This window comes from Podarcis vaucheri (assembly GCF_965113315.1).
Source record: "Podarcis vaucheri genome assembly, chromosome: 9".
In the NCBI taxonomy this organism is placed as follows: domain Eukaryota; kingdom Metazoa; phylum Chordata; class Lepidosauria; order Squamata; family Lacertidae; genus Podarcis; species Podarcis vaucheri.
In genome coordinates this window covers 22,699,914-22,727,229 of record NC_138767.1, presented here as the reverse complement: position 1 = coordinate 22,727,229, position 27,316 = coordinate 22,699,914, and the positions used below count along the sequence as shown (strand labels likewise).

General features: G+C 42.3%; 1 protein-coding gene across 2 annotated transcripts in view; it reads right to left on the bottom strand.

Annotated features, from left to right (window-relative positions):
* Positions 1 to 27,316, bottom strand: part of NFKB1 (nuclear factor kappa B subunit 1) — a 237,078-nt gene that overhangs the window by 52,774 nt on the left and 156,988 nt on the right. The window contains exons 1-5 of one of the 2 annotated variants that reach the window (XM_082236909.1): positions 21,300 to 21,597; positions 7,701 to 7,753; positions 4,669 to 4,753; positions 2,915 to 2,955; positions 61 to 159 (exon numbers count right to left, since the gene is read on the bottom strand). In XM_082236909.1, the coding sequence (XP_082093035.1) occupies positions 61 to 159; positions 2,915 to 2,955; positions 4,669 to 4,753; positions 7,701 to 7,745 (270 nt within the window). In that variant the 5' untranslated portion in view covers positions 7,746 to 7,753; positions 21,300 to 21,597. Of the gene's footprint in view, positions 1 to 60; positions 160 to 2,914; positions 2,956 to 4,668; positions 4,754 to 7,700; positions 7,754 to 21,299; positions 21,598 to 27,316 lie in introns of those variants that run through there. The other variant, XM_082236910.1, reaches the window with a different exon arrangement.

Sequence of the window (27,316 nt, the reverse complement as noted above, 5' to 3'; positions counted from 1 at the left end):
AAATTGATGGTTTAATCATCATAACCAACATAATAAATGGCAAGTAAATTATGAACTTACTTTAACTTGTGGATATGATTTTTTGTTCTTCTCGCTAGAAGCTCCAGGAAGTCCACCATGCGATGGTCCTTCACAAACGTACCGGAAGCGAAAACCCCTCTGAGGAGATCAGTTTTTAAAAGGTTAATGAATTAACTTCTCACACAACGCCAGCTTCTTTACTGCGCTGGTGAGTAAAGAGAATGCATTAATTTTTACTTCTTCACTTTTCTCTGCCCCTATACTAATTTTATGTTGCTTATTGAATTTCTGTGCCATACTTCATCACACAGTGACCCCAGAGCAAGTAACACAATAAAAGAAAGGTTCCCTGGTACCAAGGTACCTTGGTTCCCGAAAGCCTTGCGACTTGAACGTTTTGGCTTCCGAATGCCGCAAACCCAGAAATGAGTGTTCTGGTTTGCGAATGTTTTTTGGAAGCCAAACGTCGGACGTGGCTTGTGCGGCTTCTGATTGGGTGCAGGAAGCTCCTGCAGCCAATCAGAAACAGCACCTTCGTTTTCGAATTCCTATGGTTTCCGTTCAAGAACCAAGATACGACTGGACAATAGATCTTCCTTAAAATGCAATAAATTGTGGATTGCATACAACAGAGAGAACGAGGAGATATTTCTTAAATAAACCTAAAAGGAAATGGAATTACATGATGAGTTAGGGAGGAGCTGTTAGAATGAGTGGCATTTTAAATATAGCTATTATGAACATTGGGTGGTTTCCAACAAAGTAGATCCGCTAGTGCAAAGACTTTTGGCTATGCAATGGAACTTTCCTCTCCTCTCCTCTCCTTGCACCCTGCAAATCTGTTCTGGATCTTCCCCCAAATATCTGGCGGAGGGCATTGGGGAGGGCATTGTGCAGACAGAAAGCTTTATGCTAGTGAATCTAATTCAGAGTTTCCCAAACTTCCAGTTGTTCTTGGACTACAATTCCCATAATCCCTGACCACTTTTCTGCTAGCTAAGGGTGATGGGAGTTGTAGCTCAAAACAGTTGGAGACCCAGATTTGGGAAACCCATATCTAATACATTGTAAAAATGCCTGTTGTATTTTAAGAGTAATTGATGTGTCTTGAAACTGTGTTATCTAACAGTATAAATGGGAAGGAAAAATACATTTTGTTACTGTGTTACTCTTTATTTCTTTACTATCCATAAAAATCATGAACCAAACTTAAAGATAAGTTTGGGATATTGGGGAGATAAACTCCCAGACTGCCATGATAACTAAAGCCTGAGCACTCCACAAAAACTGCATGTCCAATCCATGGAAACATGCTCCCAAAATAATAGGAGCATATTTCAAACATCACTTTCATGCAGATTGCAACCCTGCCTGAACGGCATTCTCTTCCAGTGTGAGAAATCTTGAACAGAGTCACAGCCCTGTTAAACTCAGAAAATGAGATACATGGATCCAGTCCTTTTACTGGTCCGTCTCTTTCTTTCTTTCTTTCTTTCTTTCTTTCTCTCTCTCTCTCTCTCTATATATATATATATATGGAATTTTGTTTATTTGTTTGTTTATTTATTTATTTCACATACTGCCTGATTATAGTGACACCTCTAAGCAGTTTACACTGGTAAATACACTCAAGGCTGTAAGTTAAATAGGAACTGGTTGTTACATAAACCAGCAGGATATTTTGCCCATTATAAAGAATTGGGCAACAAAGGGCTTGTCCACAGCTCTGTTTGCCCTGCTGCTTTCCCCTAGAAAAACTCATGGTTTAGTGCTGAATCCAGAAAAACAGCAATTGGGTTTTCTACGGATTGCTGTTTGTTCTGATTTACTAAAGAGCAGGTTTTCCTGGGAAAAGTGGTAAGGCAAAGTTCAAACTGCTCAGACCTGTGCCTAGAAAGAATGGGACACATAGAAAGTGTTTTTTGCACCAGTGCTTTCTTGGCATGGAACAAGTAGAAGTGTGGACAAGCCCAAACTGTGGAAGCACCATGATTTTTGCTGCAACACACTAACATGGCCACTGCAAAGTCGGCCTTCAGTAAGTCACTTGCTTTCAGTGTAACATACCTCCCCAAAACTGCTGCACTGATACAAGGATACATAACCTTATTGTACCCTTGATGTCATGAAGCAAGATATCTAAAACAAACAAGTAAGCAGGCCACACATTTCCAACATTTAGAGGCTGTCTCAAATTCTAATCGTCTTCAGCCCACAGCTAGCCATCCTACTCAAAACAATAGCTCTCAAAATGAGTAAGCAACCGCAAAGCTATTCTGTCCAGATCTTTTTCCATTTTAACACTACAACGGATGTTCGACTTTCACTCCAAATTTGCTGCAAATGCTTCAACATTCTCAGGAGAGGAAACCATACTTTGCTCTCAGAAGAAGCAGCACTGGGGCAATTCTTAAGATACAGCTTCATATTGGAGGCATTGAGGCTATGAAGCAGGGCTTACATGGTACATAGCTTAATTCATTCCTGCAGTGCTGGATTTGCTCAAACAGTGCTTGCCTTACTTATAGCTGGCTCATGCACCACTGGTGATTGTATCAAGTCACATTAAAAGCTCACACACACACACACCAATCCTGGGAACTGGAGACTGCTGGGAATTGTATCTGTGAGCAGTAAACTATAGTCCCCATGATTCTTTGGAGGAACCCATGTGCTTTAAATGTCCATGTTCAACCTACATCAGTATAGCGGTTCAGACATTATTATTGGGAGGGACCAGAGCTAAGTAGCAAAGAAGCATAATTTGAATACAGAAGGTTCCAGGCATCAAAAAAGAGTACAAAATGTTGCTCGACATTTCTAAATCTAGCATTACAGCAGTTAAATGAGAGATTGTTTTGGTAATTTCAAAACATCAATAGTCTTCTCTTACCTGCTTAGGTTGTTCAACAATTTGAAGGTATGGCCCATCACCTTGTTACAAAAAATGAAAGGAAGATAGTTTTTTTTTAAAAAAAATATTCTAAGATTTTCCTATTTTGCTTTTTTTAGGATAACAGTTCACTTTACAATTTCTCCCCTTTGTCACTCCCCCCTCCAGCAGAATTTACCCTTCTCCCTTCAAGTATAATCAGGTGGGCACATTCTGGTCAGAGAAAAAGTTTAAGTTAGGATTGAATAATCTATATATCCAAAAATAGCACAAGGAGTTAGTAAAAGTAGAGGTGTTACTGCCTCTATATTTATATTTATAAAAATAAGATGTTATATTTGCAGAGCCACAATTTTGCATATGACACCTTAAGAAAATGAGGGCTGATATACGACTTTGATCTGAAAACCTTTTTGGTTATACTTATATTGTATTACTTTAATCCTGCTCAACTATCAAAGAAGAATCTTAACAGATCCAAGGAGCATCAAGATCAGCTGAGAACAGCCTTGAGTTCCCTAACTATAAAAAGAACAATTTTCTACAAACAAGTTATCTAAAACAATTCTGCAATGATTATCAAAGTATATAATAAGGCTGTCCCTTGTCAAATAATGAGAGACAATTTTGTTCATGTGTGTCTTTTGGTTAAGAGTCGGGCAAGCTTGCTCAGTTTTAAGATTCACTGTGTTTTATTAACTTTTTGTAGTAGTAGTAGTGATTTCAAACTGCTTTCTGATAATTTACTCCCTCAACTTTAAGGAAAAATAGGTTTAAAATAAGGGTGGGGGATCTAAAAGTCCTCAGTTTTCCACATGTACACTTCAGTTTTTCAGCCACCTCTCCGTACCTTAGCTCCCTGTGCATGATGAAATGTGGCCAAAAAATGTTGGCAGACCCTCCAGCGCGATTGTCACCAGAAGAGAAAATCAGGATCCCTCCCATGAGTCCCTGGGAATGATGGTCACATTCACACCATGAATTTATAGCACATGACTTCCCCCAAAGAATCCTGGGAACCATCATTTGTTAAGGGTGCTGCCAACTGTAGCTCTGAGAGGGATAAACTACAGTTCCCAAGATACTTTGGGGAGGAAGCCATGTGCTTTAAATGTAAGTTAAATGTGCTCTGGGGATGTGAGTGATGCATGCACCCACTTGTGCTTCCTTGGACCAAGGTAAATATACACATTAACTAACAGTCAACTTTCAACAGCAGCTTCAAACGTAACAGTGAGGGGGAATGCATGTCAACTTTGTAATGAATCATCCATGATGTGTAAGAAGGAAAAGGCACAAGGCAGCTTAAGTCCTTTACAAGACTGTATCAACAAAACTCTTTTCATATTTGAACAGTTGCAAGAAACAAGCAGCATTTATTGACAGAAAGTCCCCAGAATTTCCAAACATTTCATATCCATATAATGAAAAGAAGAATCAACTGTACTGCACTAATCCCTTTTTATGCTAGCATGTTCCGTAAAAACACAACATCTGATTGTCAAAACTCTGAAGCTGGCAATTCCCAGTTCAATATGGGACAAGGGTCTTGCGCTCTTCAAAGCTATTTAGAATGGAAAATTTGGGCACAAACACATTCTCACATTACTACAATACCATAATGGGAGAAGCTGTCAGAGAAGGATTTTTACTTTTTTTGGTAACAATAATCTATAACTGTTTTAGACAAATATAAGTTTCTGAATATGAAGCAATTTTACAAACCATCTCAGTCAAGCATAAATGATTTTTACCTGTGTGCAGGTGAAGATCAGATGTAATCATGCTTGTACTATTGAGCAGCTGATTCATCCCCATGATGTGGTCCATTCCATACACCTGCATTGAGAATATCTGTGCTTCTTAATAGATTTCAGGCTCTAGTAACTTATTTCAGGCTCTAGTAACAAAAATACTAATTTTACAGCTCTTGCTTCCTCACCCAATTTTGTTCTGCCGAGTTACCATAAATATGCAAACTCTTTTCAATAGCTGGGTTGAATCAGTATGCTATTTGATGAACTACCAGCAAATGTGTATCCCACTTTCTCCATATTGCATCCAATGTCTGTGACGCTAACAAGGTAAATGAGAACCCAACGCGATCCCTGCTAGATTAGGCCAAAGGCTCGTGTAGGCCAGCATCCTATTCTGACAGTGGCCACCAGATACCTACGTGAAGTGCAATGGTATTCACTTGTGATTCCCAAGAACTAGTATTCAGAGGCATACTGCCTCCACACAGTGGAGGAAAAAGATAGCTTTGTCCTCCATGAATTTGCCAAAAGCTCTTAATTACCTCTGAGGTGTTTCACTTGCTTGCTTTCTAATTTGTATTGCCTTACAGCTTCTTTGGGAGGAAGGGTGGAATGTAAATTCAATACAGTGGTGCCTCGCAAGACGAAAGGGTTTTGCGGTTTTTGAGCTGCTTCGCAAGACGAATTTCCCTATGGGCTTGCTTTGCAAGACGAAAACGTCTTACAAGTTTGTTTCCTTTTTCTTAACACTGTTAATACATTTGCGACTTGTCTTCGAGGAGCAACTCATAGAACGCGGTGTGGTAGCCTTTTTTGAGGCTTTTGGTGATTTTTGAAGCTTTTCCAAAACTTTCCCGACACCGTGCTTCGCAAGACGAAAAATTCGCTAGACGAAAAAACTCGCGGAACGAATTAGTTTCGTCTTGCGAGGCACCACTGTAAGTACGTAAATAAATGAAGCCATCCAAGTTGGTGGCTGTCATGTACACCTAGCGGGAACAAATTCCATGGTTTTCTATGTGCTGTGTGAATAAGTGCTTTCGACTGTTCTCATTCTTCCAATATTCAGTTTTATTGGAGAGAGGGAGGAAATCATTCTACTCACTTTCTCTACACCATGCGTACAATTTTATACACATATATAATATTCCCTCTTACTCACCTTTTTCCTAAACAAAAAAAAAGGCCCAAATGTTAGGCTAACGTTTCTTCATAGGAAGGTAGCCTTGTTCAGCAACAGAGATTCCTCTCTGCTTCTCATGCAAGGAAAAGAAGAGCTCAATCTATATGATGATGAGAGCCACAAATATACTGGAAGGCTCAGGACTGCAATCAGTAGCTGAAGTCCTGTATCCTGTTACATATAGACTTCAAGGGTGCTAAGCAAGTGATAGAGTATTGCAGTCCATAGGCAAAGCACAAGCATGGATATATGGAATTGCAATAATATATAATATTCATTGCAAAAAGTCTCCCAGATCACGTGTGTGATCTCTTCCTTCAAAACCATGACCACTTTTGAAAAGATGACATTAGGGCAAACTTCTAGTTCCTATACCATATCTCAGGCACATTCAATGTGGCACCCTCCAGATAGCAAACTCTTATCATACCCAACCAAGCATGGCCAATTGTCAGGGATGATGGAAGTTGTAGTTCCCAACATCTGAACTATTTCAACCGTATAAGGGTTTTCACAGAAGACCCAGGTAATACCTACGGTAATAAGTGACTAATGAACACACAGTGCTAACATCTGTAGAATTGCCAGTCCAACCAGACCAGTATATTTTTTTTAAAAAAATAAAAATGTAAAGTTGTTCATGTTTCACTATTCGCAGTGGGTGGATGATCATATTTGGAAATTTTACTTTTTGCTAATTTGAACATGGGCGTAATACAAAGACCTTTGTGAATGTCAAAAAGTTGCAACACCCACTCATTAAAAGCAAATGAAGCAACAACTAAACCATAGTTATGACTCATACAGGATACACTAACCTAAAAATGCAATAGCAAGTAAACTTTTTTAATGGGTCTCTCATTCACAGAGCTTGATTTGCATTTTCTTAGCAATATGGACAGAAAATAGATTATTATTTGTGTCCAAAATCTAGTTTCCTTTCACTATTTCTAGCACTTTCTTACACAGATCTGCAATTATTTTGAAACAGAAACTGGAGAACAGGATCATATGCGTATATCTGATATAAAGGAATACGTCCAAGGGAAAGTTATCTTAAAGTAACACAGCAATATCAGAAGTACTCTGCCCTCAAATAACATATTCAATCAACAGAGAGAATGAAGAGCAGCTGAATAGCAACCGCTAATACCATTTGCAGTCCCACCATGAATTCACTCAAGGTTGATGACTTCCAGCTGAATCAAATCTATATTTATTTATTTGCAATCTTTATATGCTGCAACAACAGTACTCTTGGCAACTTAACACATGACGACAACAACAAAGAGCCTAATACATTCAAAACAGTCAATTCAAAACAGAGAGAAGAGAAATAAAACCGCAGAACCAGACTACTTTAAAGCAGAGCAGAGGAATAAAAACACATAAAGAGCAAAACAATCTTAAATCCACAACGGTTTAAAATGCTTGGGAAAATAAACTAAGGTGCCAAAAAAGAAATTACAGGAAGCACCAAGAAAGCCTGTCTCGGGGTGGTAACCATACCACTACTGGAGACGCCTTTTTTCTTGTAGCTACTCTACCTCACCTTACAAAGTAGTGGGTGCAGAGATTATGATCTCAAGGTTTAGGTCAGTACCTGTGTGAAGTGGCAATCTTTGAAACAATGGTAGCGCACTGTGATCAGAATCACCACTTTGAATTGAATTCAGAAACTGTCAGGGATGAAGTCCTCAATATGAGGTGGGGTTCTCCCCCCACTCCTATTTGTTTTATAGGCTCAAACATCCCTTAGTTTTTAAAGTAGGAAACACAACTTCGCATAATGCTTTACACACATTTCAGCAGCATGTTACAATCATAGGGTACAGAAAATGCTCACCTGAGGGTCCGTAACTCCCAAGAGATATGCATTGTCATCTGCCATTCCGAGAACTGAAACAATCAACCATATATTGCAAGTCAATGCACAGTTACAATAGCTACTGAGTCCATAAAGTCATCCAATAAAGTCAAACCGAAATGTCTAAGGAAAATAATCTGACTATGTGAGATACAAAATGTTTCAGATGCTATTTTATACTGCACTATTTTTAAAGTTTTAGAAAGGATGACATTTCTAGATCAAGTTCAGTCCTTTATTGTTATAATAATCAGGGACGAAGTTGATTGAATTTTTTTTGGGAAATGTTTCTAAATAAACCAGCTCAGAAGTGATTCACACAAACAATCTGGCAAGCTGGAAACTGGGGTGTCATTCACATAATGCCTGCATAACTCATGCTGCTCAACTGTTTTATAATTTTATTTATATAATGTCCATTGATTTATATAAATAAAATACGTTTATTTAATATAATGGGGTTTTTTTGCTTAAAAAAAGGTCTGAAGATATTGTACGATCAACTTTTAAAAAAACAAAAAACAGTGGGCTGCTATACTCTTGCTTGTCTTCAGAAAAGGCAACATGAGAGTAAGCTGAGCTTTGTCTTTGTATAATCACCAATACCAGTAACTTAGTAGGCATATGTGAAGCATCATTCACCAGTTGGTTCAGACATCTTGTAAAGACAAATCGTTTTGCATGTCCCCCCCCCGTCCCATAAGAGTGGACCCTGTTATGACTAGATATCTGGGGGTGCTTTTTTTAAACTGTTCTTTTACTAGTTTTAAGTTTCTATTTTTGTACAGAGATATAAAATATCCAGGGGTTTAGAAATGCTTTTAAATAAACAAATAATAAACCACCATATGTATTTTGAAGCTTTATTCTTCCTCCTATTCCCGCCCTCCCCCTCCCCAAACTTTTATTACTGTAGTTGGAATACTGGAGAGGTTTCATACATCCCTAGCAAAATCCTTTAATTGCTAGATATCAGCAATATTCCCTTTTTAGCACAATATCAGCTGACCAGGAATGCACGATGCAAGCTAGTTAGCTGAGGTATAACAAAAGCATCGCTAAATTTTCTTCGTCTTTCCCATATGACTTATGAGCTAAGGGGACCCTCCTCTTAACTATATTGTCAATTGTCTAGAGAAACCTGTCATGCAAGGTTGACAGCTCCTTTGCAAAACAGATTTACCAATAAGCTCTCTCTCTCCCCCCCTCGCTCTCCCTTTACTCAGGGCTTTCTTTTGTGTGTGATAGTACTCACTGGTACTTTATTTTATGGCCATGTCAGGCATTTTCTGCTGGAACCCATGGTGCTTTTATCAATATATCAGTACTGGAACCTCATTTTTGATGATGATGATGATGAACAACATTATTCATTTTTTTTTCTGGAAGAACTCACAGCCCTTTTAGCTTCTATTAAGCATGTATGATATGACGAAACTATATTTTGAATGTATCAAATGTAACTCAGAAAAAGGAAGGTTTGGCTGTTACTGGATTTTCCAATGACAGCTACTTAGAAACAGACTTTTGCTTGCTATGGTAAATGTGATCTGAAATACATAACTGAACTTTGCACCATACATATCTGACCTGTGCATCGTTTTATTTATATTGGTTGATGCAAAACAGAATGATGCAAAAGGTCACATCTACACCATGCTTTTAAAGGAAGTGTAGTTTACCCCTCACAGAGCTACAATTCCCAGCAACCTTAGCAAATTACAGTGTCAGACATTCTGGGGAACCCACTACACTTTAAAAGTATAGTGTGTGGTTGACCTCAAACATTAGTAAAAGTTTAAGGTGAACTTATATTACCAAAAGTTACCACTTCTTGTTAGAAGGGAAGGGTTCTTTTAAAATATTTTATTTTCAATTATTTAGAATCAACACAGCATTAAAAAAACAAATAAATGTGCCCCCACAGATTCGTATTTCCTGTCACCAATCCACCAGAGCTGATAAGACTGATTAAACCTCGCTGAACTGTATCACAACCTTTGTCTATCAAATAAACCCAGACCACAATCCAGCATATCACTAACTGTGCAAACCCACTTACTTTTATTTCATCTCTGGGCTGTACTCAGGGCACAGTGAATTAACAGTGAGCAGTACTCTTAAGTGCAGACAGTGATCAAACTTCCTCCTCCTCTGGCATTCAATAAAACTCTGAGGTTGGCATGTTTTTAGAGCCCTGCCAGGTAGAGGTGTTTGTGTGTGTGTGTGTGTCTGTGTGTGTGTGTGAAATAACCCAATTACATTACAAACACCTGTGTGACGCCTGAATCAATAGTTAAGATAAAACAGAGGCCACTACCTCAACCAAACCACCAATTGCTTTGCAAACCTAAGGCTACCACAATCAGTTTAGGTGGCTAATGCTGAGGGGGAATTTTAATATTCCACAGGGCATATGCAAACTTCCTTCATATCCAGGAGGAAAGCAACAGGACTCCCAGAGTGTTATCACATGCAAAGAAAATCCCCCCCCCCCCCGGCTAAGAACAAAGGCATGCAAGCTGCAGTTGCATGCATTTGTCGATGATTCAAAGCACCAGATTAAATGACTAAAATAACCTTATATTTTCAAATAAGGATATTTCACAGTGCAAGCAAGCAAACCTATCAAAAGGTTGTTGAGTATGTATTTCTTTACATTTCAGATTCAAGTTTTCATCATTTCAGAAGTGCTAAACTCGGACTGCGATGCAATCCACCCTCCATTAATCTATGAAAGAAGCTTCCATGGTTCTCCCCAAATTCTCAAGGCAATTGAGAATTTATTTAGAATTTTGGTCAGTGAAGGGTTTTGAGTTATCCTTGCATGGATTAATGTAGATTTCCTGGCTGCTCATGCTTCCTGGCTGAAAAAGCCCAATGGGGGGGGGGTTACCAAATGATGCCTTGCCCTGGATTTTTTAAATCTGAAGTGCTAGCACCCAGGAAGACTGCAGACAGATGATCACTGGCAAAATGATATGTTAAATGAAAAATGGGACACTCACAGAAACCCCCATGGCCACCTCAAAAGTAAGGTGAGCGCATCTATGACCCTACACCTGACCCATGATTATTTTAGTTGTATTTTTCTCTTGCTTTTGATAATTCTTAAAAATATTTTATTTTCTCCATTTCTCATGGGGGGGGGGTGGCGGGGGAAGCAGGAGAAAGTTTTGGTGCAACACTATTCTAGAAACTGACTGAAGCAGAAGAAGTCAAATGCAGAATGAAGTACCTTGCCTCTTTATTATCCAGTGCTGATAGGTATCGTCATGCAAACCTCTTGCCCTCTGTGGAACAGCTGTGGCCTAGACTTTATGGATAATCTATGAGAGGCTAGTGACTGCACGGTCCTAACTTTTGTCCCCCATCCCTTATTCTATTATTCTCTCAGAACTTTGTTAATATACTGAAATCCCGCGTGCTCTTCATTCCTCCAGCCCTAAATAGCAAGACATTGAATATAGCTGATTACCTTTAGGCAGTCTCCTAAAGTTCTGGCCTGCAAGTTTCTGTGCAATACTGAGGTCCCCTATCCAGTGGATATGATCTCCAATGATCCAAGGCTATTCTAACATATTTCCCAATGCTAATTCACATACGGCCCCATAAACCTCAAGAATAAAGCAATCTAAAGTCTACTAATTTGGCTCCTTTACAAACATTCAGTTCCTAGGTCATTAAAGGAGTTGATAAACAACGGAAGTCCAGCAAAAGATAGTCTATCATGCTCAGACTTTTATCGTGACCATATTGGATCTATAAAACAAGATTTGGCATATTAGACCTAGCCCCTTTTCTTGTTCAATTACAGCAAATCAAAATATGAGACAAAGCTCAGAAAGCCTAACAGATTACAAAAGTGCACAAATGTTCACTAAGCGCTATGTGTATTATTCATTCCCAATGTGACATTCACTGTAACCTCTAGCCCAGAAAGGGCTAGATTTGAAACAAAGATGGGTGGTTCACCCCTGAGATTCAACATTATATATTAATGCTAAAAACAAGTAACACTGGTTTTATTTCTTGTTGAGCAATCTTTTTATTTATTACAGACCTGTGCTGAACCAAAGGAACTGCTCTGGAAACTTTGCTAATGCCATCTTGCTAGTCAAGATAACCCCACAATTAACTGGTAGTGGTTGTAGTAATAAGTGTTGGCTTTTTGCAGTATAGTAACGCTGCAGAGAGCTTGCTGGGGAGACCATGCATTAAAAAGGGACTCAAAAAGTACTTAAAGAAGGTTTTAATAAGAAAAACAAAAACTCCATTTACACTAAATACATCAACAAACCAGACCCAACCACCAACCCATCCCCCAGGGTAATGGGAGAGCTAGGTGCTGCTCCTTATATACTCTACCCAATTGCTGACACAGTTTAATCAGTACAACTCAGCAGCACCTGCTATGTTTCACAGCTGTAAAGCTGGGTCTCGTTAGTTTGCTCTGGCCCTTGCTCTGGCCCCTTAAAGACACATACATCGGGTGGAACAATGATGAACCTTTACATGTAAAGAAACCATTCAACAATAAGTTCATATACGCTTATACTCACTTGCTTTGATGTTACCCTTATCTGTGGGGCTTGGGGTGCTGGATTCTGAGCCCAGAAAGGGGAACTGTCTGTAAGGGTTGGGTATTTGTCATCTATGCCCTCATCTAGTCAGATAAATGACATGTGCTGCTTTGCTGTATAAAGAACGCATAAACATTTGCTTGGGCATGGGCAAGCCATCTCCTTGCTGCAGAGTCCGTCCTGCATCTGCAAAGGTTAGGAGAATTGGCAGGCTGATTTGCTGTAAGTCTACACCTTCTTTAATACAGCACTGCAAATGATCGCTTTGGCATGTTTGGCATCCTTTGGTATATCTGCACCCAACTATTCTAAGCCCTCCTTTGGGCCACCGGATCAGGACAAGATCTGTAAAAAAAACCTGTATAAGCGTTTGTGCATATTTTTCACCCCAAGCTATAAAATAGCCTGGTTCACCTGCAACAAAGTGCTGAGTCCAGCAAAGACTTGCACCAACTTTGCTTTTCATCAGGATCCAGCACAGTCACACTAACCCAGGCATAGGCAAACTCAGCCCTCCAGATGTTTTGGGACTACAGCTCCCATCATCCCTAGCTAACAGGACCAGTGGTCAGGGATGATGGGAATTGTAGTCTCAAAACATCTGGAGGGCTGAGTTTGCCTATGCCTGCACTAACCTATGGTTTATCTTAGTATGAACTCTGTCTGGGCACTTAAACCTCTGTCAATTGCTAAGTTTTGTGTTGTTGTTGTTTTGAAAAAAGAAACACTCTGGCACATTTCACTAGCTGGGACAAAACAGCACCCCACATATAAAATTCAATTGGCTTTCTTGCGATATTTGGGTGTTTGTTCTGCAAAGAAAGAAAACTGTAAATGGCTGAAATTGGGGACATGATTTAAAAGAAATGCTTCATGAGAATTGCACTATAGGTCTACATCTGTGTAAATCCTACAATGAAAAGTGCACCTGGAGTAGGTTTGCCATACATCAGGAATTTTCCAGACATACCTGGAATACTGCAGTCAGAAACAGTTTCTGGGAGGAAATTGGCAGAATGTCTGGGAAAATCCGGACGTATGACAACCCATGTTGGCAATGTCGTTTTTGCCAATTTCCCTTAAAAATAGCTTAATCCACATCTTATGTGTCTGTATTGTTACTTTTTGAAATATAGCAACCCTAACCCGGAGGGGAATTTTACACCTGAATGAATGCCTGGGTTAGAGAATGAGAGAGGAATGAAATAAAACTTATGAATGGAGGTAACTCTAATTCTGTTAGGGGAAAAGCAAATTCTGGAGCAGGCTTCCTCAACCTCGGCCCTCCAGATGTTTTGAGACTACAATTCCCATCATTCCTGACCACTGGTCCTGCTAGCTAGGAATCATGGGAGTTGTAGGCCAAAAAACATCTGGAGGGCCAAGGTTGAGGAAGCCTGTTCTGGAGCATTGCAGGAATTGTCTCAGCCTGTGTATCAGACAGTGCCAGTTATAGGAAGGGCAAACTTCCCATATAGTATTCATTTTAAAAACCCATGCAGATGATGCAAATAAAAGCATTTTGTGCAAATATTTGCTTATTTACATAATTTATTCTCCTCCTGCTCTGTTAGTCATTTGGGAAGAGAATTAGGCAGAGCACCAGAGACTTGTTCTGGGGAAATCCTGCACGCTGAAATCCAGCCACCTGCACTTCCCAGCTCCTAAAATTACACAAGGCATTGAATGACTAGCACAGCTTTAAAGTCTTTTAGTGGTTAGAACTACCCACTATTAGGATGGTGACTTTTTCATCCAATACCACAGTCTAAATTTACATACAGCACAGTCACAAAACTGTGGGGAAAATCCAGTAATTCAGTTTGCATGCAGAAAACAAAAACAATATACAGTTGTTAGGAGAATGTGCTTTCAGGAATGCAGTATTTGCTAGGTGGCTTTTCTGCACACATATTGGCACTGAAACATTAGGTACAAAAAGCAATTGGAAAGACCATTAAGAAATCAGGAAATATTAAGAAATTAATATAGTAATTTCTGAGTGTAAATAATGGTTATATCACCATCTAATGGAGCAAGAAAAGGAAATGGGAGTAGGTATCACTATGAAACTATCCTTCCTAAATTATATTAATTGCCTGTAATACATGTTGTGTGATAAAATGCTGATATAAGCATAACCTACCATAGTTTAAACAGTGTTGCAGACACTGGGTGAAACAACTTCTTAATATCTCATGAACAGCAAGTAAAAAAAAAAAGAGAGATTCAGTGTATCTTTTTTGTATCTAAACTTTAAAGATTAGAATGTATATCAAGGAAGTCATAAAGTGTAACACTAATTGAAAGCTAAAAGACGTTTAGATTATCTTTAATAAAAGTATTTCAACACTCCCTTAAAACAGAAACAACCCTAAGGTGTGTAACACTCACAGCAATTGGGAATTGCATTTAAGAAGTTTTGTTTGCAAATGAGGCATATATGCAAAGAGGACATAATAGAAAGAGAAACTTGAGTTTGTTCACCTGAGAATTTACCTGTTGTAAGATTGGGAAGGCAGTCTCCCATTTAAAAAATGAATCCCCATACAATATTGGGGGAAAGCCATAGCTCAGAGGTACAGTACATACTTTGCATGGAAAAAGGTGTCAGTACAAACTCTGGTATCTCCAGGTAAGTTTGGAAGGGACTCCTTCAAGCCGGAAATCCCTGGGAGCTGCTGTCGATCGGTGTCAACAATACTGAGTGGTCTGATTTGGTAGCAAGGCAGCTCCCTATGTTCTTATTAAAATAATGCAGTCTAAAATCATGTAGAAAATAGGGAAGGGAAGACTTTATGCACCCAGTTCTCAATCAAAACCATTCACTTCATGTTTTGCAAAACTTCCCGAGGGAATCACATGGTTTTAGAGTTGCTCGGGCTTCCCTAAGCCAAATAATGCCAAAACATTAAAATCCGTGCAAAAAGAAAAACGAATTATTCCCAGTTCCATGAAGAAGTGATTATCCAATCACTTAAAGCTAAACAAATTCTGCCCAGAATTGCTCTTGCTGGGTTAAAGGGAAATGGCCATAATTGTGCCAAGCATACCGCAAAAGATTATCTACGGAGGGGGTAAAATGCTTTCAAGGGACAATAACTAGTTCTTCGGCTCAATACTTTTTTTCTGGCAGTTACTTATCTATGAGTCAATAAAACAAAACAAGTTATGGCAGGGATAAACGTGCTAATGCCTCTTCAAATACAACCAAATAATAAGCATTTGTGGTATCACATTTCAAATGTGATTTCACATTATTTGTGAATGCAACCATGATTATTTGTTCAGCAAAACATGAGCTGTTTCACCATTGAACTGACAAGCCACTTTTTGTTTCTCCAAATCTTGGCTTGTTTTAAGCTACTCTTACCACATGTCTCTGTAGCTTGGTGACCATCTGCGGGGGCAGGCAGCAAAGCAAACTGTGGTTAAGCAAGGCTGTTGGTTTCAGATATAACACCATACCACTGTTAAAACAACCCATGGGTCATAAGCCAAGAAGAAACCATGGTTTCATATCGTGGTTTGTTGCCCAGAAATAAGCCATAGTTTGTCTGCTGAGGTGGAGCCACATTTCAACAAAATGAACCATAGTTTAGCATTATGTGTGAAACTGATCCTTGCCTCAATAATCACTACAAGGTCAAACCAGTATTATTATTTTCCACACTGCAGATGAGGACACAGCTATCTGCATGCATCCCTGCTGGTACTTAATTGGCATAACAGAAGCAACAAATTAGAAGGCAGGAACAAGCACAAAAGAAAATGCCTGTAATGAATGGGAAAGGCCAAGCTTGCTCTTCATATACAAATTCAAGTATGTGTGGCTGTGGACTACTCCAGTCTAATTCGAACAGAGAAACGGTGAATTAACAGCTAAAAAATGCTCAAATGTGGACAAGTCTATAGTCCCATGTTGCATTAAGCACCTTTGAGCTTCTCTCCTGTTATTTCTCTGTATGTTGTTAATATAGTACAGGAAGTGCAAAGGTATGTTTTGGAGCTGAATATAATACCTACATTCTGTAGCCTATCCAATGAAGCTCATCCCATCCTTCTGCAAAGAAATACCTCCAACAGATGCTGTGCTCAGGGCACTTCTTGGGATTTTTACAGATGGGATTGAATGCATGACAGCAAATTCAGTTTGCACAATTAATATGGATTTGGGCTCTTGCACAACAAATCTGCTTAAAGAAAAATCAATACTGTTTGCAGCAAGGAAAGTGATGGGGAAATGTGCTGGAAGTGTGGGATAGCAATTCCTCTAGATGCCAAGAAGAAGAATGAGTTAAGTGGTTAAGATCTTGGCATAAATCTTACTTCACGTAACAGTAAGAGTTCCACACTGTTTGTTTTACTCTTTAGCTTTTTAAAAAAAGAAAATCCATTTTAGGATTAGGCTGTAGGTTTCTTTTTAGGAAGGGCAGAAAGGTGTTGTGAAAAAACACATCACTGCAAAGCAATAATCTGTGTCTAAGGTTAGCAAACACTTTATTCTATGGTTTTTATCTGGCTTGTAGATGACTGAAGCTCAGGATAGGGATGAAATTCAATTCACTTTGCATTTAAAGGTGACCCTATCTAATCTGCACTTTCTAAAATAATATGCAAGCTGAAACACAACCATCCTTTGAAAATCATGCAGCTCCATGTTTTGCAGTGCTGTTCTCAAACCAAGTAATGAGTACAAAAATGCACAAACTAGTGTTCATATGAATGCATATATTAATCAAAATAACACACACAAATTATGGGACATTGTATGCAAAAATGTGTATATTAGGTAAAAACTACAAACATAAATTCACACAAAAATACTGAATTTTCATTGGAAAAATGAGAAACTGAAAGAAACCAAAAACTGATTGATTCACCCATCCCTAGACTGAACCTTACAGTCTGCTTCTTACTTCTAGAAGAGATCTAAGAAGTATCAACACAGGGCTTTTATTAACCGAAATTATACTGCCTGCTAATAGTGAACAAACAGAAATGGGGAAATTCTACGATTGCACAACATTTCATGTGAAAGTTAACAAAATCTGCCACTAATAATTAGGCAGTGGCATAGCGTGGATTGTCAGCACCCGGGGCAAGGCAAGTAATTTGCGCCCCCTATCCCGTGGATTTGCGCCCCCTAACCTGTGGATTTGCACCCCCTAACCCGTGGATTTGCGCCCCCTAACCCTAACCCCCAGATGTTGCGCCCGGTGCGGCCGGGCCCCCCCCACGCTACGCCACTGTAATTAGGGTTGTTTATTTTTACTGAGCATCCTTACTCAGGAAAAATACATGGATGCTTTAGCTGAGAATACTGCATTGCAGGGGGTTGGACTAGATGACCCTCAAGGACCTTTCCAATTCTATCATAGATAGAATTCTATCATAGCTGTCAACATTTCCCTTTTTTAAAGGGAAATTCCCTTATTCCGAATAGGATTCCTCGCAAGAAAAGGGAAAAGTTGACAGCTATGCATTCTATGATTATATAATTTTACTGAAAGGCAGCTAAATTCACCTTTAGAACTCAATCTTGCCATTTCTGCAGGGAGCGGCTGAAGAGAAAGAAAAGTGAAGAATTCGCTACATTGATAAGGTCTGCGTATAATGAAAAAACAAACAAACCTGCTATTAGAAGCAACAAATTTTCATGGGGCAAACTGCTACACTGTATTACACCTTTCTTCCTAAGAAAATTACTGAGTCACAACCTGACATCCCCTCCCTTCCCTTGAAAAAGGCCTTATTCTGAGGAAATTCAGTTTATTTCTGAGGAAATTCAACCTGCATGCTCATAAGCGAGTCATTTAGAAAACCCACTTTCTCTAGCCCAAAGTCCAGCTCTTTTCTGTGACAAAAGCATTCCCATGGTGAGTCGCAACAAAATGTCTAGAAATCTAATAATACTCTGTGTATAGAAAATCTATTTCCCCTGAACCTACATCATCTTGGTTTTCAATTTGTGCATGAATAGCACAAGTTAAAATTGGAACTGAAATAATTAAACCAAAACAATCAAGCAACACAGTCTAGGTACTGAACACAAAAGGATCTCAAACAACTCCCAGTGTTTACATTTCACAGAAAACCACACACACATCGGCCATTGGTGCTTCATTGGCTCTACGAACATACATTGCCAGCTCTCCTACCCACTAGTGATTAATTCTTAATGTGAAAGTTGCTGGGACTCAAGTCCATCATAGCCTCGGAAGAGAAATACCTTCTTCATTCCACCTAATAAGGTGCACCCTGCACATGCAGAAATCTTATTAACATATTCCAATGCAAAACTTTGGTACTGAAAGAGATCCTAGACTCATATCCTGGTGGGTACTGCTGCCTTCTCCCCTCCCACTGTTCCACATTCAGATATGGCAAGTGGGGGGCAAACAGGGGCAGCTGAACTCAGCCTTACATATGGGAGATACCATATCAACATTGAGAAACATTACACTCCCGAGTGAAGAAAAAGCAACATACATAGAGGATGGCAGAGGATGCAATGGGGAAGGTAACAAACTCAGTGGCTTCTCCAGAGTGGTATTTTTAGCAGACGCATTCTGCAATATGTCACTGATGCAATAATAGTGTGTCAGTGGTGGGTTTATACCACACATCATTCCATTGTATTAGTTGTTCTGCGATGTTTCTCCAGTGTCACTACATTGTTGCCATCTGGAGGCACACTCTTGCTCGCAACAAAAGTGGGAAAACAAAATCGGGACAAAAGCGCACACCTGAAATATCTGTGAGACGATTAAAAGAATTTCAGCAGAAAGCTATGGGGCATTAACATATTGGCAAATGGATGTCTGGCCTGAAACTCTTGCAGGAATGAACAGTGTTAAGGTTGACACAATATAAGGTGGCTTCCTGTATTCCTTCCTATAGCTGTTTTAATTTATTGCATGTTTATCCTACCTTTTTCTCGCAAGAGCTCAAGGTGAGATACATGGTTCTTCTCCCCCTCATTCAATCCCAACAACCCTGTTAGGTCAGGCCAAGAGGAAGTGAATGGCCCAAGGTCACCTAATGAACTTCATGACCAAGTGGAGACTTGAACCGTGGTCTCCCAGACCAACACACAAACCACTACACCACACAGGCTCTCTTAGGTTCCTAATACCTGAGCACAAATAACACTGAAAAAAGGAAATATGGAAACCACAACTTTCAGCAGGAAAATCCTGCCCCCTGATCCCAGATTACTGTGAAACAGATAACCTAGTAGTGGAGGGAGGGATGCACTCTGCACATGCTTTAGATCTATTTATTTTAGGAGTATACCTCAATTCAAGGCTGAGCCCTGGCATTGCTGAGTGACTATAAACTTAACTGTGGGGAAAACTAGCTTCATCACAAAAACACACTTTCAATAGCATGAAAGAGACTCACTCAAATATTGTACAAATTCTAGCAGGGGGTGAGTATATTGCCTCCCCCCCTTTCAATATGAAATCAACTTTTCAAATGTCTTAAATTATTGCTGCTGGTTCTTCTTATTGCTTTATCTTTTTGGCAAACCACTTTGAGGTCTGTTTGTTTGAGACAATCAGGCAGTGCACACCTTTTTGTGAAGTTAATAAATGCAAGGAAGATGTTCCACAGTTCTGTTCCCTCCCCTAAGGTCCACGGTAGAAGAGATGGCTTTGCTGCTGCCACCTCTCTCTCCCGACCCAGCAGCAGAGCTCCTGCGTCTGCAACAGCTGTGCTGTGTAGCTAGCAAGTGAGACTGTTCTTGGGACAAAGAGGAAGTGATGAGGGGCGGGGAAGAGGCTTGCCCGGTTGAACACCAGCCTTCGACACCAGTGCCAAAGGCACAGGAAAGCCTTGCCCAGAAAGAAAAGGGGCAACTCCGAGCTCTGGATTGGGAGAAGGCCTCGCCATGTGCACCTCTCTCCCAGAGTCCCAGCACCGCTTTCCTGAGCACGAGGAGCGGAGCGGCGTGTTATGTTCGCTTTGCCCAAGAATGAGGAAGTAGAGAGAGCTGTTGAGTACAAGCAGCACGAAGAAGAAGAAAAGTGTAAAATGCAGAACTCCCCTCTTCAAATGTAATTCCCCAGAGAGGTCCTCCCCAGCTAACCTGTAACTACAAGGGCTTCAGGCCAGCTCTGAAAATGTCCACACCTGGAAACTGAAATCGACTCAACCCTCCTTCCTCCCTTAAATCACTTGCACATGGTGACTTGTGGGAAATCAGAATAAAAATAAAAAGGCCGTCTCTCTCCCTGCCGCTCCGCAGGGAAACAGAGAGTCTTATTATGGCACCTGAGGGACAAGCGGGTTTACTGAGGCACAAGTTGCCACAGACTAGCACCACTTGATCTGTAATAATAATAATAATAATAATAATAATAATAATAATAATAATTTATTATTTATACCGCACCCATCTGACTGGGCTTCCCCAGCCACTCTGGGCGGCTTCCAAAAAAATTTAAAATACTGTAATACACCAAACATTAAAAGCTTCCCTAAACAGGGCTGCCTTCAGATGTCTTCTAAAAGTCTGCTAGTTGTTTTTGTCTTTGACATCTGGTGGGAGGGCGTTCCACAGGGTGGGTGCCACTACCGAGAAGGCCCTCTGCCTGGTTCCCTGTAACCTCACTCCTCACAGTGAGGGAACTGCCAGAAGGCCCTCAGCCTTGGATCTCAGTGTCCAGGCTGAACCAGGGGGGTGGAGACGCTCCTTCAGATATGCTGGACCGAGGCCGTTCTGGACACACACAAGCACCTCGAAAACCTCCTCTGCCAACCAGCAGCAGACTCCTCCTTCCGAATCTGGCCCCGGGGCTCCGACCGCCTGGAAGGAGCCATACTGGACCCCCCCCTCCTCCCCGTCCTGCGTCCCTCTGGTTGCCGCATCCATAAACATTCCCGCGTGGCAACGGGGAGAGCGAGAGAGAGCGCGCGCCAGCGAGCGGCGGTGTCGTCTCGTGCGAACGCAGCTTCCCGCCTCCCCGCCCCTCCCCTCGGGGCTCACCTGGAGCGGGATTCCTGACGCCGACGTCGCCTCACACGGCGAGGGGAAAGGCGAGGAGGAGCCGGCAGTTCTGAGGGAGAGAGAGCCTCGGGAGGCGAGCCAGAGGAGTCCCGCTTCAGCAGAGCGCCATGTCGCCCCTGCGCGGCGGGGTCGGAAGAGGCTGGCGGTTCCTTGTTGTTGTCGACGAGGAGGAGGAGGAAGAAGGAGTCACTTCGCTGCCCGCGAGGCTGAGAAGGGGGGAAGCAGAGAAAAAGGAAGCCCTGCGCTGCTGCTGCTGCTGCTTACTGCTGTCACTGTCGAGGCTTTTTCCCCTCCCCTCCTTTGGCGGTGTGGTGTTTTTTCTCTCTCGTCGGCTTCCAGCAGCGCGCACGCTCCTCTCCTCTCGCCCGCCCGCCCGCCCGCACACGCTGACAAGACTTGGCACGCGCCCCCGGGGTCGACTCCCGCCTTTCTCGCTGCCTCCCTTCCTGCGCCCGCCCGCACCTCCGCCTCGCTCTCACTTCCTAGCTGGAAATTCCCACCGACGTCGTGAGAGTAGCGCGGGTGAAAAAGAAACAGGCGCCCGAGGGAGGGGTGTGGGTGTGCGCGTGCGCGCGCGCGCGCGGGAAGAAGCGGAGAGCTTGCAGCAACCCGGAGGGCAGGGAGGGAGGCGCCTGAGATGTGCAACTGCACAGCCCGCTGCCATTATTATTATTATTATTATTATTATTATTATTATTATTATTATTATTATTATTATTATTATTATTATCGCTTCTGTAGCTTGTTTTGTTTTCAGAGAGGCATCCTAGCTGCTGGGGAAAGGGGCAGTTTTATCACCAGGCAGATCAAAGATGACCACTTCAGGTGGCAGATGCTGGAATTGGGCTTTTAAATTCACAGCATGTTACACGCTGAAAGAAAATTATATGAAAATGATGTACGTCAGATGTACGTTAGGAATTTTGTTGTGGGGGCAGGCTTTTGTTAGGGGGGCGGAACCTCAGATAGTTATATATTTTTATTGATTTTATTGACTTGAGGGGGTAGCTGCCCCCCTGCCCCCCATTGGCTACGCCCATGGCCCAAGTGCTTAAATATGGCCAAATCTGCAGCAAACATTAAAGCACTCTCGGTCCACTTTAACAGTCATGACCAGAAACGGACCTAGGTTCCCTTGCACCATAGGAGCCAACTCCTAGGGGTTCTTCAGCACCCCTATGTTTTTTTGAGGGGGCCACCTCCCCCCCCCAAGTTGATGGGCATTGTCATTCAAATGGGGTATGTGTTCCACATCATGTGATCAATCATGCAGGGTGGGACTTATCTCTCCCCCCCCCATTTTTTCAAGTTGGCACCTCTGCCTTGCACCCTTGGCAAAGAAATTATTGGTACCCCTCCTCGCCATCTCCAGATTCAATGGGCCTTACACCCAGGAAAGTGGATACACGGGTAAAGGTAAAGGGACCCCTGACCCTTTAGGTCCAGTCGTGACCGACTCTGGGGTTGCAGCGCTCATCTCGCTTTATTGGCTGAGGGAGCCGGCGTACAGCTTCCGGGTCATGTGGCCAGCATGACTAAGCTGCTTCTGGCGAACCAAAGCAGCACACAGAAACACAGTTTACCTTCCCGCCAGAGCGGTACCTATTTATCTACTTGCACTTTGACGTGCTTTTGAACTGCTAGGTTGGCAGGAGCAGGGACCGAGCAACGGGAGCTCACCCTTTTGCGGGGATTCGAACCACCAACCTTCTAATCGGCAAGTCCTAGGCTCTGTGGTTTAACCCACAGCGCCACCGTGGCGGCAGCCTAAATCTGGCAAGCGAGAGGCAGGGTCTTCTGACTCGCTTGCCTTTTCCTTACCTCTGACAAGGTGCCAGCAGAAAGACACTAACTTGGAGGTTGTACTCCAGTGCACACTTTACTCAGAAGTAAGCCCTGCTTAAATCAGTGGCCCTTGCTCTCTGGGGTAAACGTGCAACAGTGTGAGTGCTGAAAATGGATCAAGGTGGTAAAGAAACCGAGGAAGAGCAAATCAGCTGGGCTAAATTAAGAGCAACTCCCCACCTCCCCAGGGCCAAGCAACAGCATCCTCCCAGGGAGAAAATATACTGGTCCAAAGTCACCCAGTGTGCTTCCTAGTGACCAGATGAAAAAGAGGACAAGACTCTTGTACCTTTAATAGTCCACTAGGAGTGGAAAATGTGGAATAGCAATTACTTGATGCAAGTTCTGTCATCTAACTGCCCAGCAAAGATCTACCCACCTTGCAAACTTTGTGCAAACAAATGAGGATGAAAGAAATATGTGATTTAGCAGTGACCTTTGATCATGATTGATAGGCATGACAGGAGTACCTCACCATATTCCTTTGCTTCTTCTCTTCCATGATTATAAATGTGTGAGTCATGGTGACTTTCTTCACCACCACCCTGTTGAGAAGTCTGGAAGAGAGCCTCCCCAGCTTCTCTGGCAAGTTCTTCTAAAAGCAGTTAGCATTGGAACACTAGTAATGCTTTGATTAAAGGGGCAGGCGGGACTGAAGAGCAACTGGCGAGTGGTGACATCAGCAAACTTTTCCTCAATCTTGCCAGACTAAATAGTGGGTGGACTGAAGGAAATTATGCCCCTGAGATCATGAGAGTGCTTGAAAATGTGCAAATAATGTTGGCCTTCGTTTGAACAAGACCTCTGCGTAAGGAAGCCTTTTCATACGCCCACACCTAACAGAGGAAATGCAAAGGGCATCTTCCCGTACAAAAGTTTGACTGTATGAAAACCTTTGCCTGTATTAAGCAGCTCAACAATAAAAATAATGACTGCACTTACTGGCATTGATTTTTCTACACTGGTGCCAAGGCTGGCTCCAGCTGTTGAGGGACCTTCAGCAAAGTGCCCTTTTCGAGCCCCTATTTTGCAGTGCCTCACCGCCACTACCCCATGCCTCCAATTCAGTGTTTCCAAAACCTTGTTCTCCAGCTGTTTTTGGACTACAACTCCCATCATCCCTAGCTAGCAAGACCAGCTGTCAGGGATGGTGGGAATTGTAGTCTGGAAACAGCTGGAGACCAACGTTTGGGTAACACTGCTCCAGTTACTCACCCAACCAACCACCCAGAAGAAGAGGAAAGGCAGCACCTGCTGGTCTTTGCCACTGTGGATCAAAAGCTTGCACTGCCTGTCCATATTTTATTGGTTCTTGTATTGATTTACAAAGCCACCCACCTGTCAAAGCTGGCCCCAGGGGTGGTGATGGGATTTAGAAATCCAGCTTGGCAGCCACATCTGGTTCCTCACCCTAGCTTTCAGATGGTAATGCCTATTCCTTCATTCATTTGCTTTAAAATGCAGCAAGTCAGCTGAATTAGGAGGCCCTCCTATTCACTCTGCTGAGTGGGGCTGTCGTCCCCAAGTCCTGCCCTGATGACACCATCTGGTGGCAGACAGGGCAAGACAGCAAGTGAACATTCATGGAGAGGAAATACCCTGTCATTGCCTGCTGCCCAGTTTTGAGGTTGCAGTGGGGATTAGGCACAAGGGGGCAAGAGAGAGGGGGCAGGTGCACGAGCAGGTTGCATTGGCTCAGATGTTGTTGCTGTTCCTGAATATTGTCCTCACCTGAACACCCTGGTAGGCAAGCAAGCATGATAAGGAGCAACTGGGTTAGGGGTCAGTGGTGGAATCTCCCAAGGTGCTGGGCCAACAGTTGCCCAAGGATGCTTATCCTTGCTGATAGCCCTAATATTCAGCAGATGGGTTTGCCATCATAATGCCAAAAAAGAACTAGTGGCTCCCTTGTGGCTGCAGATTAGCTGACAGGAGTGTATGAAGTATGGTGGGGAAGGCCACAGCAGGGAGCGTCAGGCATCTCTGCTTGGTCCCTCTTTGGGGTTTGACTTGAGTCTTGCAGCCTCCTCCTCAGACAACACCCAAGATTTCCCGGGGACCAACTGTGGCCCATCCCAACTTGCTAGATCCCTCCCTTGAACTCTAGACCTCCAACTCCTCAGGCTCCTACCATGCTTCATCTTGATCCAGCCTGACCCTCTAGGACAGTGTTTCCCAAACTTGGGTCTCTCAGCTGTTTTTAAACTGCAACTCCCATCATCTTTAGCTAGCAGGACCAGTGGTCAGGGATGATGGGAGTTGTAGTCCAAAAACAGCCGGAGGCCCAAGTTTGGGAAACACTGCTCTAGGATGTCAAGATGTGGTTGAAAATATGCAGGCAGCAACTACAGAAAGAAAAACAGAGAGGTAACTGTAAAACAGAAATCTTAAATATACTTGGAAATCAAGGGGACATACAACTGAGCAGGCATGATTAATATTGTGCTGCAAGTTTTCTGTGGTTGGGAGTGGTCCTACATTGCTTTGCAAAGGTCCTGGCTCTTTCCCATGTCTATAATAAAACCAGAATAAGCCATGCAAAATAGCAAAAGATGTAGATTATATAAAACAATAGAAGTTATGCAAAAAAAAATACACAGGTCACTGAGTTTAGATGCCCACGATGAAGAAGTTTTAGGCAGTTTAGCATGTAATGCACACATCCTCATTAAGCTGAAGTCCTCACTGCTACTATCCCACCAAGGTCCCGCTGTTTGTGAGTCACCACTGATTCATTTGCAACTTTTGAAATATATCAGTAGGATGCCACACAGTTGGCTGCTTTTATGATAGTATTTTGGCCACGTGCACAATACAATAATACACAATACAATGAGGTTGAAACGCAATGCAGTTAAATCAGCATGTCTCCTTTTCAGAGAAGATGCACATTAATTACAACATCATAAACCAGGACTGTGGACACAACTATACCTTCAAAGCACATCCCCCCCCAAAGAATTATGGGCTCTGTGGTTTACTCCTGAGAGTTACAATTCCCCAATGCCTTTTCTAAACCTAGGAATTCTTCGAGGGAAATACTGTGCTCCAAATGTGCTTTAAAGGTATTGTGTGTATGCAGCCAAAGTCACACTCGGCATAGATCCATGGAAATGAAGTGTGTACACAGCTCAGGTTGGAGAACACTTGAATCCCCAAGGAAGCAGATGTATTGGTAATTCTTCATGTCAGCCAAACCACCCATAGTAGCACATGTGATGCTGCATAGCACTGCTTTGCCTCTTCAGTTGGGTGAAACATCAGCATCCTTTTACCCTGCGGGTGGCACTGTGGATTAAACCACAGAGCCTAGGGCATGCTGATCAGAAGGTTGGCGGTTCGAACCCCCACGACGGGGTGAGCTCCCGTTGCTTGGTCCCTGCTCCTGCCAACCTAGCAGTTTGAAAGCACATCAAAGTGCAAGTAGATAAATAGGTACCGCTCTGGTGGGAAGGTAAACGGCGTTTACGTGCGCTGCTCTGGTTTGCCAGAAGCGGCTTAGTCATGTTGGCCACATGGCTCCCTCGGCCAATAAAGTGAGATGAGCGCCGCAACCCCAGAGTCAGTCATGACTGGACCTAATGGTCAGGGGTCCCTTTACCTTTTAAGCACTTCAGGAATACAGCTCTGAACAACCAGATATTTCAGTGAACCAGACATTGCCTTTCTATCAAGAGATTACAGATCTCTCTCTTTTTCACATAAGAATGTGAAGTTTTGGGTCAGGCTAGATGTTATCTCACAATCCCTTTGAGACCTGTGATCCTGTAGTTCTAGAACTGAGGTCGGGCGAAGAGGCAGACTGCCGAAATGATTAGACCAGTTTCTTTGGGTAAGCCAGTAGACCTGGCAAGAGTGCCTAAGGAGTCCCTTTACAGACGAACTTAGGAAGCTGGATCAGACCATTAATCTCAGTACTGTCCATGCTGACTGGCAATAGATTTCCAAGCTACAAGATGGGGAAATTCCTAGTCTGGAGATGCTAGGAATTGAGCCTGGGACCTTCCACATGTAAATCAGATGCTCTACCACCGAGTTATGGTCCTTCCCCTATTTATTATTTAAGCTAGAGGCAAAATGCTGCAACCTGGAGGCACTTCTGGAAGTATTGCCAAAGTGGGCAGGTGTTCCTCCTCTCCCTCCCCTAGTGG